This window comes from Neolamprologus brichardi, chromosome 20, assembly GCF_056152115.1.
Source record: "Neolamprologus brichardi isolate AB-2024 chromosome 20, ASM5615211v1, whole genome shotgun sequence".
NCBI lineage: Eukaryota > Metazoa > Chordata > Actinopteri > Cichliformes > Cichlidae > Neolamprologus > Neolamprologus brichardi.
The window spans coordinates 33243270-33261025 of NC_142123.1; the positions used below are offsets into that span (position 1 = coordinate 33243270).

Here is a 17756-nt window from a genome sequence, read left to right on the forward strand (position 1 = left end):
TTCAGTATCAAGGACTCTTCAACGAGTAGAGGAGGCAGGGATCGAACCACTGACCTTCTCATTTATAGACAGCCTACCTTTTGAACCACAGATGCTGTATAGACGCTTCACCTCATCTTGTGAGTCTTAGTTAAGGCACTCAGACTCACACAAAGGGAGATAACTGAAGGGTTATATTTACTAGAAGAATTTCTGCAGGCAGCATCAACTCAGCTGTGGGCAGTAATGCAGGGAGACGCCTGAGCGATGCAAAGGGATCCTCTTGAGCTGATGTGGCAGCTGTTAGCTCTCTCGGAAAGCCTGAGTAATGCAGCGAGTTTAGGCCAGAACTACTGTGAATGACTGCCATGCCAATTTGTTGACATCACAGTTTAGTTCAGTCCCTGCCTGGGATTTACTCGCAGCTAAATAAAGATTTATAGTGCAGTCGATGGGATGAATGATCGTGGCTTATAATGACAGGAAAGATAAATGTGCTCATGTTCTATTTTTTTCTCGCTGTAAATAATTTCAAGAAACAGACGCAGCCTCTACATGAGAAATCTACTGATGACGTTTGCATTAAACAATGACGGTGCACGTCCTCTCAAGTGTGACTGGTGGAAAATGAGCATCTGAACTTTGTATCAGAACATATCTGCAGCCAACGTAACAGAACGGGAAGAAGTTGGTGCAGACGTTGGATCAGTGTCGTGCTACCTTAGCCAGAAGAAAGCCAGCTGTTATTTATTAGCATGGTGATAAATGCTGCTGTCTGAGAATGCTTTAAAAGTTTGCTCATGAGCCTTCAGAACATTTAAAGCAAAGCAAGATGGCAGAAAGTACCACATCTTTTCCATGTTGTTTGGGAAATAACAGCCCTCCGAGGATCTTTAATGAATGCTCATATCTGTGATGTTTGTGTTCAGATGTCTCGGTTCCTGGACATGGCGGAGTTTGGAGAAGCGGCTCGCTACCTCCGCCTCACCAACTTGGAACAGCTGGCTGCCAAGGCCCATGCTTTTGACGGTCTCCGTTTCCTTTTTATATTTCTCTGTACCAGAGGTGGAAAATACGAACAATCTGTACTTAAGTATAAGAAAAGATACTAGTGTAAAAAAAACTACTCCAGTAAAAGTCAAAGTAGTGATTCAACTTCTTTGCTTAAGTCCTGCTGCTCTGAGCTTTAGTTGTCCTGACTGAGTCCCATCCTCTACACTGAGACGATACAGTTTGTTGTTTTTATACTAGAAGGTATGAAGGTGGAATTCAGTGACTGAATCTCAGCATCATCACCTAACATCCAATCAGTCTGTGCTACACCACAGCTGTGCACCAATCACACACTGTTCTTTACTACCGGTACTCCTTACCTGAGCACTCCTTACCTTTGTAAAAAGACAAACAAACACGGGCCCACTTTAACACCAGACTATGACACACAGTGTGCAGCAACCCTGGTCATCAATACACAAACAGTACTGCCTTTCATGCACTACTGTTTAGGCTCACATCGCTTTGATGTCTGAAGTAAGGAGCCTGTTTCAAAAATGTAAACAGTAGAAAGTACAGATATACAAGTTAAAATGTAGGGAGTAAAAGTGAACGGTTTTGAGGAAAATAAATACTCAAGTTAAGTACAGATACCTGAAAATTAGGAAATAACAAAGTAACAAAGTATTTGTACTTCCCACCTCTGCTCTGTACATAGATGCTGTATGTATATATATATGCTACTGCATACTAAATAAAATACTATGTAATCCATTTCTCTTAGGCACGAAGCGCATTTGGATGCCCGATGAAACTGAAGCATACACTGAAGTGGAGATCAGAGAGCTGAGTGGAAACAAGACTACTGTGGAGACCAAAGACGGACGGGTTAGTCAGCCAGCTAATTCTGATTACTCGATATGCTGTTTATTCATTATTATTATTTAGTCATTTAATATGTTGAGTAGAAGCACGCGAGCCCCAATTATCCCCCAAAATAAAACTACATCTCCTTTTGATCTTTTTTGTTTCCATGCACCGTTTTGCTGTCCTGAGTTAAAATGTTGTTTTTCTTATTTCACAATCAAAAAACAAATAGTTAAATTTCACTTTGAGGGGTTTAACTAAAGCTTCACGTGTGTTTGTGTGTTTCAGTTTCTAATAGTAAACGAAGACGACCTCCAGCCAATGAACCCTTCTAAGTTCGACATGATAGAGGACATGGCCATGTTGACACACCTGAACGAAGCATCTGTCCTCTTCAACCTGAGGAGGAGATACAGCATGTGGATGATCTATGTTAGCATCTAATGTACAACCATCAAAAACATGTTTCCATCTTCCTCACTGTGTGTTTCTAACTGTGTGTCTCTGTCAGACCTACTCTGGTCTGTTCTGTGTCACAGTCAATCCATACAAATGGCTGCCGGTCTACACTCCTCAGGTGGTGACAGCCTACAAAGGGAGGCGCCGTGCAGAAATGCCGCCCCACATCTACGCCATCGCTGACAATGCTTACACTGACCTGCTGCAGAGTGAGTCACCTTTAGCCTCATCAGCCATGCTGTCAGCTTTCTCATTGCAGTCGTTACCTGGCAACCAGCCAGTTGATAATGTCTTCTATGCTGCACCTTTTATTCCGATTAAACATTAAAGGTATAGTCTGTGTTTGTGGTGTCAATGTACGGACCACTTTAGGTGAATGTGTGAATAAATCTTTTTTAACAGTTTGCTGAGTGGATAAACTTTGAGCTCATAATTTGCCTCTTCTGAATATTTCTTCACTTGGTTTTATTTCCCCCACAGATCGTGAGAACCAGTCAATGCTCATCACGTAAGTCAGAATCACAGCTGGTCTAACATTACGGTCGGTAATATGACATCATAATAAAAATACAAATGGAAATGTGAATTTTATGAGAAAAGCAAACCATGTCCTGTATATAAACGTGCAGTTTATTTAATTTAAACCACAGACTACATATAAAAAGATGGAAGTAGCTTCTAGGTCAGAGCATAAAGCTGTTAACCAGGAACATTCTTTCTATTGGCCAGCAGGGGGAGACTCCTCTAGTTTCAAAGTCGTGTACAAGTCGATGGGTAAATGCCTCTGCCACGCCCTTGATTATTTAGTAAATATTTCATGATGGCTTAATGGTCGCAATCAAGAGTTTATGGTCTTATTGAAAAAAAATGTATTGTGGAAATCCAAATTTTAAAATAAGATGGTGCAGAGATGACAAAAAGTTGCTAATTAGTATCTAAAATACTCCAAAACTACACTTCTGTTCACAGAGACACAAAAAACCTTTATTTTAACTAAGGGTGTCCCGAAGGGTCAAAGGAAAACACGCCAGGTAACTAGAAAACCAAGGGACCGGAAAATAACTCAGGAACGCCGTAATCGGGACTGTGGGAGGCTGCAACAGAAAGAGGAAGAGGGTTACTGGGGAACGGAGAAATAACAGCATACGTGGGTAGAGAATTAATCTTACGGTTCAGATGGGGCCGTGGGAACCGGAGGGAGGGGTGAGGGTCCGCGGGGAAGCTCCAGGTGATTAGAGGAGACGAGTGCCGGTCCAAAAAGTCCAGGCGGGCAGGAGAGGGCTCCAAACACGTCGAGCTGTTACCGCTGAGAGGCGACTAACGGACTGGCGTGGAGCAGCTGGCTGAGCTGGGTTAAATGGTCCACCTGATCACCTGGGATGGGATGCAGGTGTGGAGTCGACAGCCACACCCGTGGGGGTGGGCATCCCATCAGCTCCTTGGACACCGGGCCGTGGACCATTTGATATGTGCCCCAGTGTATTCGTTCTGTCTTTCGCCTCAGAGTTGTAGAGTTTATACATGTCATGATGAAGTAGCACCAATATTTTATGGCTCTCATTCACTGATAAAGGCGTATTTTAAACTGTTTAACTGAAAATTGGCTTTGTTTTTACACCATCCTTTCAGAGGTGAGTCAGGTGCCGGGAAAACGGTCAACACTAAGAGGGTGATACAGTACTTTGCCACCATCGCTGCTCTAGGAGAAAATGTGAAAAAAAGAGTAAGACTCAACAGTTTCTCTTTTCCTTAACTGTTCCAGTCCATAGTGAAAAAAAAATACCCATACTGGGAATATGTCTTTGCAATGTTTCTCTTTGTATTCAGGGATCTTTAGAGGATCAGATTATTGAAGCTAATCCAGCTATGGAAGCATTTGGGAATGCCAAAACCATCCGCAATGACAACTCCTCCCGCTTTGTGAGTTCATCCTCAAGGCTGGAGTGGAGAACACAGCTTTGTGTCTCATGTGGATTTCTGTGTAGATGTGTTGTAAAGACCGTGGGTTTGTATTTGTGTGCTCCAGGGAAAGTTCATCAGAATTCACTTTGGCCCAACAGGGAAGCTGGCGTCTGCTGACATCGACATCTGTAAGTGTTCTCAAAAAGTTATTCCAAGTTTGAATTTGTTAAAGTTAAACTGCACTTGCCGAACATGTTAGCCTTTCTACTCAGCATTTTTCAAATGGCATTTTATTATCACACAGCCACAAATACGTTTTAATTAAAACCATCCATCCATCTAGTGTAGAATTTTGTAAGGTATGCGGGTCTAAAAAGTATGGTGGCCCCTAGAGACAAAGCACGTACAAACTCCAAAACACTTGCAAACTCCAAAACACTTGTTTTTTGTGTTTTGGAGTTTGCAAGTGTTTTGGGATTTGCAAGTGTTTTGGAGTTTGTACGTGTTTTGGAGTTTGCAAGTGTTTTGGGATTTGCAAGTGTTTTGGAGTTTGTACGTGTTTTGGAGTTTGCAAGTGTTTTGGAGTTTGCAAGTGTTTTGGGATTTGCAAGTGTTTTGGAGTTTGCATGTGTTTTGGAGTTTGCAAGTGTTTTGGAGTTTGTACGTGTTTTGGAGTTTGCAAGTGTTTTGGGATTTGCAAGTGTTTTGGAGTTTGTACATGTTTTGGAGTTTGCAAGTGTTTTGGAGTTTGCAAGTGTTTTGGAGTTTGTACGTGTTTTGGAGTTTGCAAGTGTTTTGGGATTTGCAAATGTTTTGGAGTTTGCAAGTGTTTTGGAGTTTGCAAGTGTTTTGGAGTTTGCAAGTGTTTTGGAGTTTGCAAGTGTTTTGGAGTTTGCAAGTGTTTTGGGATTTGCAAGTGTTTTGGAGTTTGCATGTGTTTTGGAGTTTGCATGTGTTTTGGGATTTGCATGTGTTTTGGGATTTGCAAGTGTTTTGGAGTTTGCAAGTGTTTTGGAGTTTGCAAGTGTTTTGGGATTTGCAAGTGTTTTGGAGTTTGCAAGTGTTTTGGAGTTTGCATGTGTTTTGGAGTTTGCGAGTGTTTTGGAGTTTGCATGTGTTTTGGAGTTTGCAAGTGTTTTGGAGTTTGCAAGTGTTTTGGAGTTTGCATGTGTTTTGGAGTTTGCAAGTGTTTTGGAGTTTGCATGTGCTTTGTCTCTAGGGGCCACCGTAAAAAAGGGCTGAAACAGCACATTAGTTCACTGAAAACTTGTCTCAAAAATTAAAAGCTCTGGGGCATTGTTGGAAAAAGAGGTACATCCCAAACACTCCTAGTACACTGTGACAAATTACTGAGGAACAGTTTAAGTCATGCAGCAGTTACTATACAGTCCTCCAAGTTTCCAATATCTTACATTTCTTGGGCATACTTCATTTTATGGCTTAGTGGTATTGCAAGACAAGATGTGTTACTAACATCTCAGCGTCAGACACTGAAAGGTTGTGAGATGTTGTGGGTATCTCGCGATGCTTTGGCTGATGAGTGACGTAGTTTGTGTTTATTTTCCTCAGACCTTTTAGAAAAGTCAAGAGTTGTTTTCCAGCAACCAGGAGAGAGAAGCTACCACATCTATTACCAGATTCTGTCCAATCATAAGCCAGAATTACAAGGTAAAAAACAAACAAAAAAACTACCCAGTGCTGTAACCTGTCCAATGAAAGACACCAGCTACATAAATGACACTCAGTTTAATAGAACTGCATTATTAACAGAAATAAAACCAAGAACATGCAGAACAATAAAAACAATGCACGTCTTTAAAATCAAATTTCTCAACCCAGCAATCTGGGGAGGCTTCGGTGCATAAGTTTATGCACCCCCGACAAATAACTTGACTGACCTAAAACAACGAGGCAGCTATTACAGTTTTCTGTCTTTGCCTCTGCTTACCAAATAACTGAAGAATAACATTAAGAAATGTAACCACACAAAATATGAAACATGCCATTTACAGTGTGAGGAGCATGGAAGAAAGAGAGGGTTAACTGTGATAACTAATGATAAAATAATTTCATGATGTGTGATGCAGACATGCTGCTGGTGACCACCAACCCCTACGACTACCACTTCTGCTCTCAGGGTGTGACCACGGTGGAGGGCATGAGTGACGGAGAGGAACTGAGGCTCACCGACGTAAGAGGAACACAGCGTCTCACAGAAAACTCTCTCTGATGATGTGTGTAAACTGTAATCTGTATGTTTGTGTGCAGCATGCCATGGACACGCTGGGCTTCACTCCAGAGGAGAAGTATGGCTGCTACAAAATTGTTGGAGCCATCATGCACTTCGGTAACATGAAGTTCAAGAAGAAACAGAGAGAAGAGCAGGCCGAAGCGGACGGCACAGAGAGTATGACCCACTAAACACCATCACAAAGACACAACAGTTAGTTTGTATGATGGATGCAAGCGATGCTGCCTGTCGGGGATTTTGGACAGAGCTTTCTGTTGTCTCGCAGTGTGTTATTAAAATGATTTTGGTAGAATATAATGGAAAGATAACGAAGCAACAATATAGTTTTAGCCTTTTTAAACAAAAATTGCTTTTTCAATTTCAATTTCTTGGTTAAGGTACAGAAAGTACCAATGCAATACTAATTGTAGGCGAAAGGTCATGAGTCAGGACTAACTGCAGACCTCGCCCAAATCTCACAATACACAACCTCAGAGGATGTATTATGAACCTGTGGTTGAGCTGCGACAGCCATCAGTTACATATGGTCCATTGTAGTTGATCTTTATAACTATCTGACATTCAAGTGAGCAAGTCCTCACCTTTTTTTATCTTTTTGTATAACTGTGAAAAACATGTCTAGTAGGGATGGGTATTGATAAGATTTTCACGATTCTGATTCCATTTTTGATTCTGTTTAACGATTCGATTCTTTATCGATTCTTATTTTTAAAAAAGGAGAACACTAAGGTCGAATAGCTCAGAACTTTGTTTTATATCTTCTCTTTGAACAAGATAGAAATTTAGGAGTAACATGGCCTTACAAACCCAACAGTGAGATCTTAAGAGATCCACAGCCTACGGCTCTTCAATGGGGTGTCACAGGGTCCCCAGGAAAAACATTGTAAATGTAAAATAATAAAATAAATATTCTTCTGTAGCAATAACAAAGTATAACATAAATTATTCTGTAGCAATTACACAAGAATATCCAGTAATGTCCCTGCCTACAATTAAACACATTCACTTACTGAAAATCATCTGCTGTGGCAAATGGGTGCAAGCCTTTGACCACAAACTGAGTCACTGCTCTGTGACATTCGTCTATCCTGGCCTGAAAGGAGACGCTACGGTAGACTGCAGCGAGAACTGGCAGCATCTGAGCCAGACTCTGTCTCTCTCATCATGGTCACCTAAACGCACAGTAATGGCAGGTTTTGTAATAAGGCAGATCGCGCTAACATAATATGCACTGTTAGTTGATTATTTACCTGCCGCGTTAACGGGAGAGGACGTGCAAACGTTACCGCTGCTGCTGGGTTGAGATTCACGAGTCCGGAGCGGAATTAAAAACACGACATTTATTTAAGGTTATCGCGTGTTTGTGAGCAAATGCTTTTGCATATTCGTAGTGTTTCCTCCCTTAAATGAAATATCTACTTTGCAAGTATTGCAAGTTGCCCTGTTGTCATCCGTTCTCGCAAAGTATAACCAAACTTTTTAGCGTTTGAGCCGCTTAGGCGCCGTGTTTCCTGCCAGGTAAATGACGCTGCGCAACATGGTGACGTTATTCGGGGCGACTGGAATCGATAAGGGAATCGTTTGCAAAAATGTCAAACAATTCCAGGGAATTGAAACAGTGGGAACCGGTTCTCAACAAGAACCGGGTTTCGATACCCATCCCTACATGTCTAGTCTGTGCTGGTAGAGACCTCAGATAATTACCTGCATGTGGTTTGTGTGTTAAGGTGCAGATAAGGCAGCTTACCTGATGGGCATCAGCTCTGCTGACCTGCTGAAAGGCCTGTTGAATCCTCGAGTGAAAGTGGGAAATGAGTTTATTGTTAAAGGACAGACTGTAGAACAGGTGAAGTTTTCTGTCTTACTACATAAACTTAACTGTAAATTTCCAAACATGTTTATCTGTGGTTCCAGGAAAACTAACATGTTTTGTGTCTAGGTGAACTATGCAGTGGCCGCCCTGGCCAAATCCACCTATGACCGCATGTTTAAGTGGCTGGTGAGTCGTATCAACTCGTCCTTGTACACTTCTTTGCCTCGTCAGTACTTCATCGGTGTCCTGGACATCGCCGGCTTTGAGATCTTTGAGGTACGAAGGAAATACAAAGAGACACTTTCAGCACCTTCAAATCCAGCCAAGGTCCAGGTCTTTCCAGTGACACCAAATATATGTTTTGAAGATAAATGCAACTGTAAAAATAGTGGGCAACCATTGGAATAAAAGTCGTGAAATCATAGCAAGGATATCCAAGCTGTCAGCTCAAACCTAGCACAGGAAACACTAGCTTTTCAGAGAAAAGGTTTTTCTTCTTTGGTGTCACTCGTGGTTTGGTCATTTTGCAGAGTTGAACATCTTTTGATCAGTAACTACAAAAATATGGTTCATTTCTGTTTGCAGTTCAATAACTTTGAGCAACTGTGCATCAACTACACCAATGAGAAGCTACAGCAGTTCTTCAACCACCACATGTTCATCCTGGAGCAGGAAGAGTACAAGGCTGAAGGCATCGAGTGGACCTTCATAGACTTTGGTTTGGACTTACAGGCCTGCATAGACCTCATAGAGAAGGTATGTTTGCGTGTTACATGGGTTGCATTGGATGATTCCAATATGAAGCCTATGTGAATATGAAATGAATTAATTAGAGCTCCTTTGTCCAGCCAATGGGTATTCTATCCATCATGGAGGAGGAATGTATGTTCCCCAAGGCCACAGACCACAGCTTTAAAACCAAACTTTACGACAACCATCTTGGGAAGTCACCCAACTTCCAGCGGCCGCGTCTAGACAAGAAGCGCAAATATGAGACGCACTTTGAGTTGGTTCACTATGCTGGAGTGGTGGGTATCCTTTCATAGAGTCACTTTTTCTGTTGTTGGTCATTTGAAGTCTACTTGAAGGTGAAGTTCACCAGTTTTATCAGGACAATTTGATTTTGGTCTTAGCTCAGATAAGCTACAGAGCTACAGCAGGGTGGTAGAGACGTTGTTCTGGCCTTTTCAGCTGAAGCCATAAAGCTTTAGATTTTACTCTTGAGCTTGGGTTGAAACTCCGGACATGTAGAATGTTGCTGGGAAGGGAACGTCGGGATGGGAATTGATCGGGTGTGACTTTGAATAAGGAACACAAAAAATCCTAAAGATATAAACATGGAAAAAAATTGTGTTATATTCTCAGGATTGTTTTTAAAAGCTTGAGTTGACAAAAAAATCTTATGATGTTTTATTTTGGTATAAATGGACAAATGCACATCCAGTTATTTATTATACAGGATCATACTTATGCTTTAAGTCATATAAGAACCCAGGGGCTAGAAGAGCTCAGCAGCAAAGTTGTAATGACAACAAGGAAACTAGCTGATCGCAATGTGAACTGGATGGCTCTACAGTTAAAACAACTATCAGTGAGATTAAAGGATACTGTTGACTGACAGGTGGGAAAAACATCTGGAACATCTACAAGCTAACATCTGGACATTTTCTTTGACCTGAGAGTGTCTGTCATGCAAATACGCTTTGAATGCAATGCCTCTCTCAAGTTAGATCTGGCCGAGGTTGATGTCACATTAAAGATTTGGTATAAAAACTGACTGGTGTGTGTTGTAGGTGCCGTACAACATCACAGGCTGGCTGGACAAGAACAGAGATCCTCTGAATGAGACGGTGGTGGTCCTCTTCCAGAAATCCTCCAACAAACTGATGGCTGGACTTTTTGAGAACTACATCAGCTCTGATATGCGTAAAAAAACCAGCCTCACTAAACATTTAATGGAAAAACGTTCAACTACAAACAGGAATTTAACTATATGAGTGTGTTTGGATTGAGTCTTGCTTTTTTGTGTTATTTTAGCTATTGACCCGAAGGCTGAAACCAAACAGAGGAGGAAGAAAGCAGCTTCTTTCCAAACTGTGTCACAGTTGCACAAGGTGGGTGTGACTGGCAGTTTCCCCTGAGACACCATTACAGTGCAATTCATTTTCCCAAGGTGCCACAGGAGAAACTGGGACTGTTATTGGAGGGCATAACCAGTAAGCTTAATTTGATCTCTTTATAAGTTTATCTGAGAGGGCCTCCACAGCAGTCTCAGTTTGTCATGTGACCCTTTAGCCCCTGCTGTACACTATGACAGAGGTTTCAACTAATTGTGTGTTTATTACAGGAAAATCTTAATAAGCTGATGGCTAACCTTCGCAGCACTCAACCTCACTTTGTGCGCTGCATAATCCCCAACGAGAGCAAGATTCCAGGTAAAACCATGAACCCTGGTACCTACTGACAGCTGCTGTCTGTGAGTCGTCCTCACCCAGAAAAATAAACTCGCTAAATGAATGACCTGTATGTGGTGGGGAAAAGGTGTTTTTCACGTTGGCACCACTAAAGGTGTTTTTATCGTCTCGTGCCAGAAATATTACCAAAGATATTGTTACTACTTTACAAGTCACTAGGGATGCACCGATACTGATACTGGTATCGGGTATCGGGGCCGATACTGTAAAATGTGTGTGTACTCATACTCGTAAAAGTTAACCGATACCATGAACCGATACTAACTTATTTCATTAATCAGAGGGTGGCTTGTCATTTCTGTTGTAGTTTTTTCGATTGGCCACTAGGGGGACATCCCGCGCTTTTTTTTTTGTGGTCATTTTTATTACGATTTTATTTTTTATCTGCAGAGAATAAAATAAAACCTGTCTTCCAATTCATTGCATTTGTGTGTGGTAGAAGTATCGGTTTTTGTACTCAGTATCGGCAAGTACACAGTTTCAAGTATCGGTATCGTATCGGTTTGAAAAAATTGGTATCGTTGCATCCCTACAAGTCACAACAGACACATTATGTCTACATGCATTTGTTGATGCACTTTCAGTTTGGTTTTAGCGTAATGCTCGATTTTGTAAAGAAACCATCTGAAGTAATGACTTTTACTAAATTGCACTGAATGCCCCAAATAAAAATATTGTAGGACGGCACAGTTAAAGTATTCTCCAAGTTATTTTTTGAGATGCCTTCCTTCGTTTTTCCAGGTGTGATGGATCCCTTCCTGGTCCTCCATCAGCTCAGGTGTAACGGGGTCCTCGAGGGGATCAGGATTTGCAGGAAGGGCTTTCCAAACCGCATCCTGTACGCTGATTTCAGACAGCGGTGAGTCCCATATCTAACACATATTTATTTACTTCATCTGCTATTGCTCTTCAGTAATGGACTTTTCTTTTCTTCTCAGTTATCGCATCTTGAACCCTTTTGTGGTTCCAGAGGACTCATTTGTGGACAACAGGAAGGCTGTGGAGAAATTGCTGGGCTCTCTATACATAGACCACAGCCAGTACAAGTTTGGACACACAAAGGTACAACAAATTCGTGTTTACCCTGCCTTTGATACCTGTGTTGTTGGAGTTCAGCTGATGGTCCCGTTGCTTCGTCTCAGGTGTTCTTTAAGGCGGGTCTGTTGGGTCAGTTGGAGGACATCAGGGACAACCGTCTGTCTGAGATCCTCACCACCGTTCAGGCCATATGCAGAGGGAAGCTCATGAGGATGGAGCGACAGAAACTGATGCTGCAAAGGTCCGTATCACATCTATCAGGGGAATGAATGATAACAAATCAGGAGGAGAAGGAGAATTTAAAAACTTTTTAAGTGCTGAAAAGTTGATCAGAAGGAAGGAGGAAGTTGTATTTGTAAGAAAGAAAAGCAACTTGACAGAGTTTAATGAATATATGACCGTGCCAAGATGTTTAAACTTTTGTTTTGACTCTCATCGCCTGTTTTTTGGGGCTGATGTGATTTTTTATTCTTCTTCCTCTCAGGGACGCAGCGATGGTGATCCAGTTTGCCGTCAGGGCCTTCTTCTCAGTGAGGACTTGGCCGTGGATGATATTATTCTTTAAGCTCCGCCCGCTGCTCAGGAGTGCCCAGGTAGAGAAGGAACTGGCCGCTCTGAACGAAGAGTTCAAGAAACTAAAAGAGGCCTACGACAGGTCTGTTAATCCGCCGATGTTTGAATCGGGGCTACAGCCTGAAATGAGCTGCACGCAGACAGACGTCTGATGTTCTGCCATGTTTTTTTTCATCAGGTCGGAGGCGAAGCGGAAAGAGGCGGAGGAGCGGCAGGTGGCTTTGGTTCAGGAGAAAAATGACCTGGCTCTTCAGCTTCAAGCAGTAAGACATAATGAAATTTAAACGAGTGTCACCACATCAGGATCCTCACAGCAGGGTTTCACAGAGTAAACACAGAACTGAGTCAATGAGGGCAGAAACCTGGTGGTCATTAAAAGGTTAACATAGGTTTACTTTCTGCATTGGATTGTGTTTTGTCCTGTTTATTGTTCGTGGTCTCTATAAATCTCTTTTTTATCGTCGGCCCACTGGTAGCAGACCCAGCTCAGTTCTGCTGCAGATGTCTTTAGTCATTTTTAATCGTGCGTTCTCGCCCTCTGAGGTCATAGTTGTCACGGTGGTGGACGGACTCAGGCACAGACCGAGGTAGCACGGTTCAACAACACTTTATTAATCACTCCGGTGCGCTATGTACACGTGAAGGGGGGGGGGGGGGGGGGGGGGGAACACCAGGGTCCCAGGGATCAATAGGGGGGAAACACACTTCTTCACACTTGCTCCGCTCCTTGTCCAAACACTCCTCACACGAGCAACCCACTCACACTCACGGGGTCCAGGAATCAAAAACGGGCGGGTCCAGATAAACCTATAAACATAGACGAGGGTAAGTCGGCGGCAAGTACGGGAACAACTGATTCACAATAAAGCCAGGCAATACTGACGAGGGTCACTCAATATTCCAGCGAAGAATAGCTCAGAGCCCCAGCCTTAAGAAGAGCCAGAGATCAACTGCAATTCACTCGAGATCAGCTGCAGGTGCGTGAGCCAAGGGCGGGAGCCCGATCAGAGCTCCGCCCAGGCAGACAGGTAGGAGAGAGAGACAGAAAAACAACAAACACTTGTGGCCACACTGGGCTGGCCGGGGAGGCACAGGGACCATGACAATAGTGATATACTTCCTGCTTTGCTATTTAAAATATGTTGATTCCTTTATTCTGGGTGCTTGTTTGAGCCTCAGCAAACCCTCTGTGGGTTTAAGCTCCCACCAGTAAAAGAAACTCTCATTGTTTTAGTGATCCAGCTAGTCATGGTCATGGGACGTGCAGTCATAAGAGCACGATTTTAGTCACTCTGTATACAGCGTAGTTCATTATGCAAGAACTTTATGCACTTGTCCATATTACAGCTGTTAGCTACTGATATGCAGACTGGCCTCATATATTTAAATAACTTTTTGTATCCAGGAGCAGGACAACCTGATGGATGCTGAGGACCGCTGCAACCAGCTGATTCAGTCTAAAATCTCTCTGGAGTCAAAGCTGAAGGAGATGCAGGAGCGCCTGGAGGATGAGGAGGAGTTGACCGCCACGCTGACGTCCAAGAAGCGCCAGCTGGAGGACGAGGTGTTATCGCTGAAGAGAGACGTGGATGACCTGGAGATGACCCTGGCTAAAGTGGAGAAAGAGAGACATGGGGCTGAGAACAAGGTTTGCTCCCCAAAAGAGACCATATCAGTGCTTTCCATCACTTCCCTCACTCACAGAATGATGTTTGTTTTTTCTCTCCATGCAGGTGAAGAACCTATCACAGGAGATGGCTGTTCTAGATGAATCCATAGCATCTCTGAGCAGAGAGAAGGCTGCCCTGCAGGAAGCTCACCAGCAGGCATTGAATGACCTCCAGGCGCAGGAGGACAAAGTCAACATGCTGGCCAAGGCCAAAGCTCGACTGGAGCAGCAAGTGGACAGTGTAAGGAGAGATATTCCTGGATGTCTGACAGTAGGCTGCAATAATAAACTGTTATTTATGGATGAGCAGCTTGAGACGACTGGTTGAACCTGTGCTGTATAAATAAAATTGAATTACCTGAAGTTTATTCAGGTAAAATCTTCATATGAAAACTCAGATAAAGCATCTTGAAGGGATGGTTCACACTGAACTGCAATCCTCTGACCTGTGGGGCTTTTTATAATCCACGCTGTGCAGTTTGCTGTTTATGGGATATCAGCTTTGAAACATACTGCCATCCCCGTGCACACGTCTCACGTTACCTTCTCCAACATGGGTAGCTGTAACCGATCACCGCTAACCACTGCCACGCTCACCAAGTCTCTGAAATGGACAATTCCCCTGTGATTGTGTTGTTTGTACCTTTTGTAGCACTTGAATGGAATGAACTGAAACACAATAAGTGTTGCTGTGGAGTCTTTGTATCCATGCTTCAGCTTTTCTGAGTAAAATTCTGGTATTTTGCTTTTCTGTTATTTAATTAGCAGAAATGTGTTTATTTCAAACCTGCTAGCATTAGCTGGTCATTAGCATCTCACCCCAACCTTAAACCTTAACAAAATCCAAACGAGTGGATAAAATTTTCACTCATACAGCATCACGATCGAGAGTAAACATGCTTACTTCTGCTGTAAAGCTGGAAATTTCAGCACAGGAGTGTGTTAGTCTTATTTTTGAAGCCAGCTTCAAGTGGACGCCACAGGTCTGGGCTTTTGGCAGATTTTCTCACTTTCACACTGATTTCTTTTTCAACCCTGCAGGTTGTTAATTCTCTGTCCCTAAACAATCACTGAAATACTTTTGAAAGCTTGTTTAGCGCTGGTCCAGAAAAGACCTGTAATGTTCCCTGCTGTTATTACTGGTTTCTAACTCGTGTGCAGGTTGAGACTTCGCTGGAGCTGGAGAAGAAGGTGCGGATCGATCTGGAACGAACCAAACGGAAATTAGAGGGGGATCTGAAGCTGTCCATGGACTCAGTGAGGGACTTGGAAAACCAGAAGGAAGACCAGGAAGAGAGACTGAGAAAGTATAAATGTTTAGCTGAAAGGGCTCATTTTAACTGAAAAAAGGTTTATTACTGTCGATCCCTACAAAATGCTTTTGTCTTCACCCTTCTCTAAAGGAAAGACTTTGAGTTGGTGCAGCTTCAATCAAAACTGGAGGATGAGCAGAGTCTGGCTGCTCAGCTTCATAAGAAGATCAAAGAGCATCAGGTTGGTGCAGAGAGGATCTTATTCAGCTTCCTCTTCTTCACTGCTGCTGCTATAGTTTGTTTTGTACTTGCCCTCCTCAGACTCGTATCGAGGAGCTGGAGGAGGCCCTGGAGGCGGAGCGGGCATGGCGTTCCAAGGCGGAACGTCAGAGGAACGACATTGCCAGAGAACTGGAGGAGCTGGGAGAGAAGCTGGAGGAGGCAGGAGGAGCCTCAGCGGCTCAGATCGCCCTCAACAGGTTAAAATAGGCTTTGGTGATTTCTAACTTCCATCAAAGGTAGCTTCCACAGTAGCTACGCTAGAGGTGACCCGTCCTGTGTTTCCTTACTTTCGGTCATATACAAAGCGCTCAAATCATTGCTGTTTTAAAATAACATGGTCATTGTATGCAGAGGTACTTCCTGTGAGGCGTTGAGACTAATATGGTGATCTCAAGAACACAGCTCGAGCTGTATGTCAGAGAAACCCCTTAAAGATTACATGCAGATGTAGATTCCTACCTTCAGAGTTCGACAGTGGAGGGATCAGTATCTCAATACTGAGATTTACCCAGATTATCACAAATACTGCTTTGTTGAACAGGAAGCGAGAGGCAGATTTCCTGAAGTTGCGGCGGGAGCTGGAGGAGGCGGGGCTTCACCACGAAGCAACAGCAGCCACCCTGAGGAAGAAGCACTCGGACATGGTGACGGAGCTCAGCGAGCAGATAGATGCTCTGCAGAGAGTCAAACAGAAGCTGGAGAAGGAGAAGGCGGAGTTCCGGCTGGAGGCTGATGACCTGGCTGCCAGCGTGGAGCAGCTCTCCAAGTCAAAGGTAGGAACAGACCTCCCGCTTAAGGCGCCGCTCCACCAGGGTCATCAGTGTCAGTCTACTCGTCATGTTGAGTCCTGCTGGCCCTGTTTATGCTGCCTGGATGCAGTAACAGAGCTGGGTACAGTGCTGCCTCTCATCCTTGGTTCTTGCTCTTGACCTGTTTACACTTTAAACCTGTGAGGAGGTGAAACATGTTAATGCAGTGCAGTGGGACCAGAATTGGTCACATTGTAACCACTGCACGTCGATCATGTTTCTTACACCACATTAATTCAATTTATTTATTTATATAGCGCCAAATCACAACAAAAGTCGCCTCAAGGCGCTTCATGATACAGAGAAAAACCCAACAATCATATGACCCCCTTTGAGCAGCACTTTGGCGACAGTGGGAAGGAAAAACTCCCTTTTAACAGGAAGAAACCTCCAGCAGAACCAGGCTCACGGAGGGGCGGGGCCATCTGCTGCGACTAACTGTGACTTCTCTGTTGATTGATGTTTGTGTGCAGGCTGCTGTGGAGAAGATGTGCAGGGCTTATGAGGACCAGCTGAATGAAAGCAGGAGCAAAGCAGACGAGCTGCAGAGACAACTGTCTGAAGTCAACGCTCAGAAAGCACGAGCAGTCACAGATACCAGTACAGCACACAGACACACAGACACTGATAGATTTGAACACCTGATTTTAGGCTGCCTGAATTTTCTTTCTCCTACATCTTGCAGCACTCTGTGTGGATGTCATAGCTGGACTGGCCATCGGGCATACCGGGCATTTGCCCGGTAGGCCGCTGGCGATTTTTTGTTTTTATGGGCCGATCGATTTTTATTTTTTTTTTGGAAGGGTATAAATAATGAAAGGTGTTGGATTGGCCAATTGGTCACGATCGACTCTGGGCTGGACCAATTACAGCCGAGGAGGTCGGATGCACCCTCCTCCTTGTTTAGCAATCTTATAGGCCATCCATCGGCTCTTTATTACTTCGGAAACATGGCTTAAACAATTTCCACGACGTAATCCGATAACAACCGATCTCTTTACCCGTCGGCTTCCCGTGGCTGTCATGCAACAGGTGTTGTGCCAAAAACTGATTTCCAATGTTTGCGTGTATTTTTTATGTGTAATATCTATGTTGGTAAATAGACTTCGGCGTTTACAAAGGGGCTATATATGGAATTAAAAAATTATCTGTTTTTTCAAGTATCTTTACAACTCTGTGTTATTGTACTTACATTATAACCAATCCGGTCCTTTATCCCCACTTTAAATATTTTTACAGAACTATTGTAATATTTGAGCCATTTCTGCTGTCCAACTACTTCTTACAAAAGACATTTTTAATGTTAATTAGACTTTTTTTTAACGGCATAAATAAAGGTTATATAAAAGTCACTGCCAAAGACTGATTGTGGCTTCTACCTTGTTACACTAATG

The 17756-nt window shown here is 43.2% G+C and overlaps 1 protein-coding gene across 1 annotated transcript in view; it reads left to right on the forward strand.

The window, feature by feature from the left end:
• LOC102797797 (myosin-7-like) overlaps positions 1-17756 on the forward strand; it is a 29422-nt gene that overhangs the window by 1156 nt on the left and 10510 nt on the right. The window contains exons 2-31 of the mRNA XM_087834175.1: positions 909-1008; positions 1757-1860; positions 2128-2271; positions 2351-2507; positions 2779-2806; positions 3928-4021; positions 4126-4218; positions 4325-4388; positions 5770-5868; positions 6288-6391; positions 6469-6607; positions 8179-8297; positions 8391-8540; positions 8850-9020; positions 9113-9292; positions 10058-10190; positions 10302-10378; positions 10612-10699; positions 11480-11597; positions 11677-11800; positions 11881-12017; positions 12261-12431; positions 12528-12612; positions 13755-13997; positions 14083-14259; positions 15180-15325; positions 15422-15512; positions 15593-15750; positions 16095-16326; positions 16836-16962. Of these exons, the coding sequence (XP_087690301.1) occupies positions 909-1008; positions 1757-1860; positions 2128-2271; positions 2351-2507; positions 2779-2806; positions 3928-4021; positions 4126-4218; positions 4325-4388; positions 5770-5868; positions 6288-6391; positions 6469-6607; positions 8179-8297; positions 8391-8540; positions 8850-9020; positions 9113-9292; positions 10058-10190; positions 10302-10378; positions 10612-10699; positions 11480-11597; positions 11677-11800; positions 11881-12017; positions 12261-12431; positions 12528-12612; positions 13755-13997; positions 14083-14259; positions 15180-15325; positions 15422-15512; positions 15593-15750; positions 16095-16326; positions 16836-16962 (3853 nt within the window). The remainder of the gene's footprint in view (positions 1-908; positions 1009-1756; positions 1861-2127; positions 2272-2350; positions 2508-2778; positions 2807-3927; positions 4022-4125; positions 4219-4324; positions 4389-5769; positions 5869-6287; positions 6392-6468; positions 6608-8178; positions 8298-8390; positions 8541-8849; positions 9021-9112; positions 9293-10057; positions 10191-10301; positions 10379-10611; positions 10700-11479; positions 11598-11676; positions 11801-11880; positions 12018-12260; positions 12432-12527; positions 12613-13754; positions 13998-14082; positions 14260-15179; positions 15326-15421; positions 15513-15592; positions 15751-16094; positions 16327-16835; positions 16963-17756) is intronic.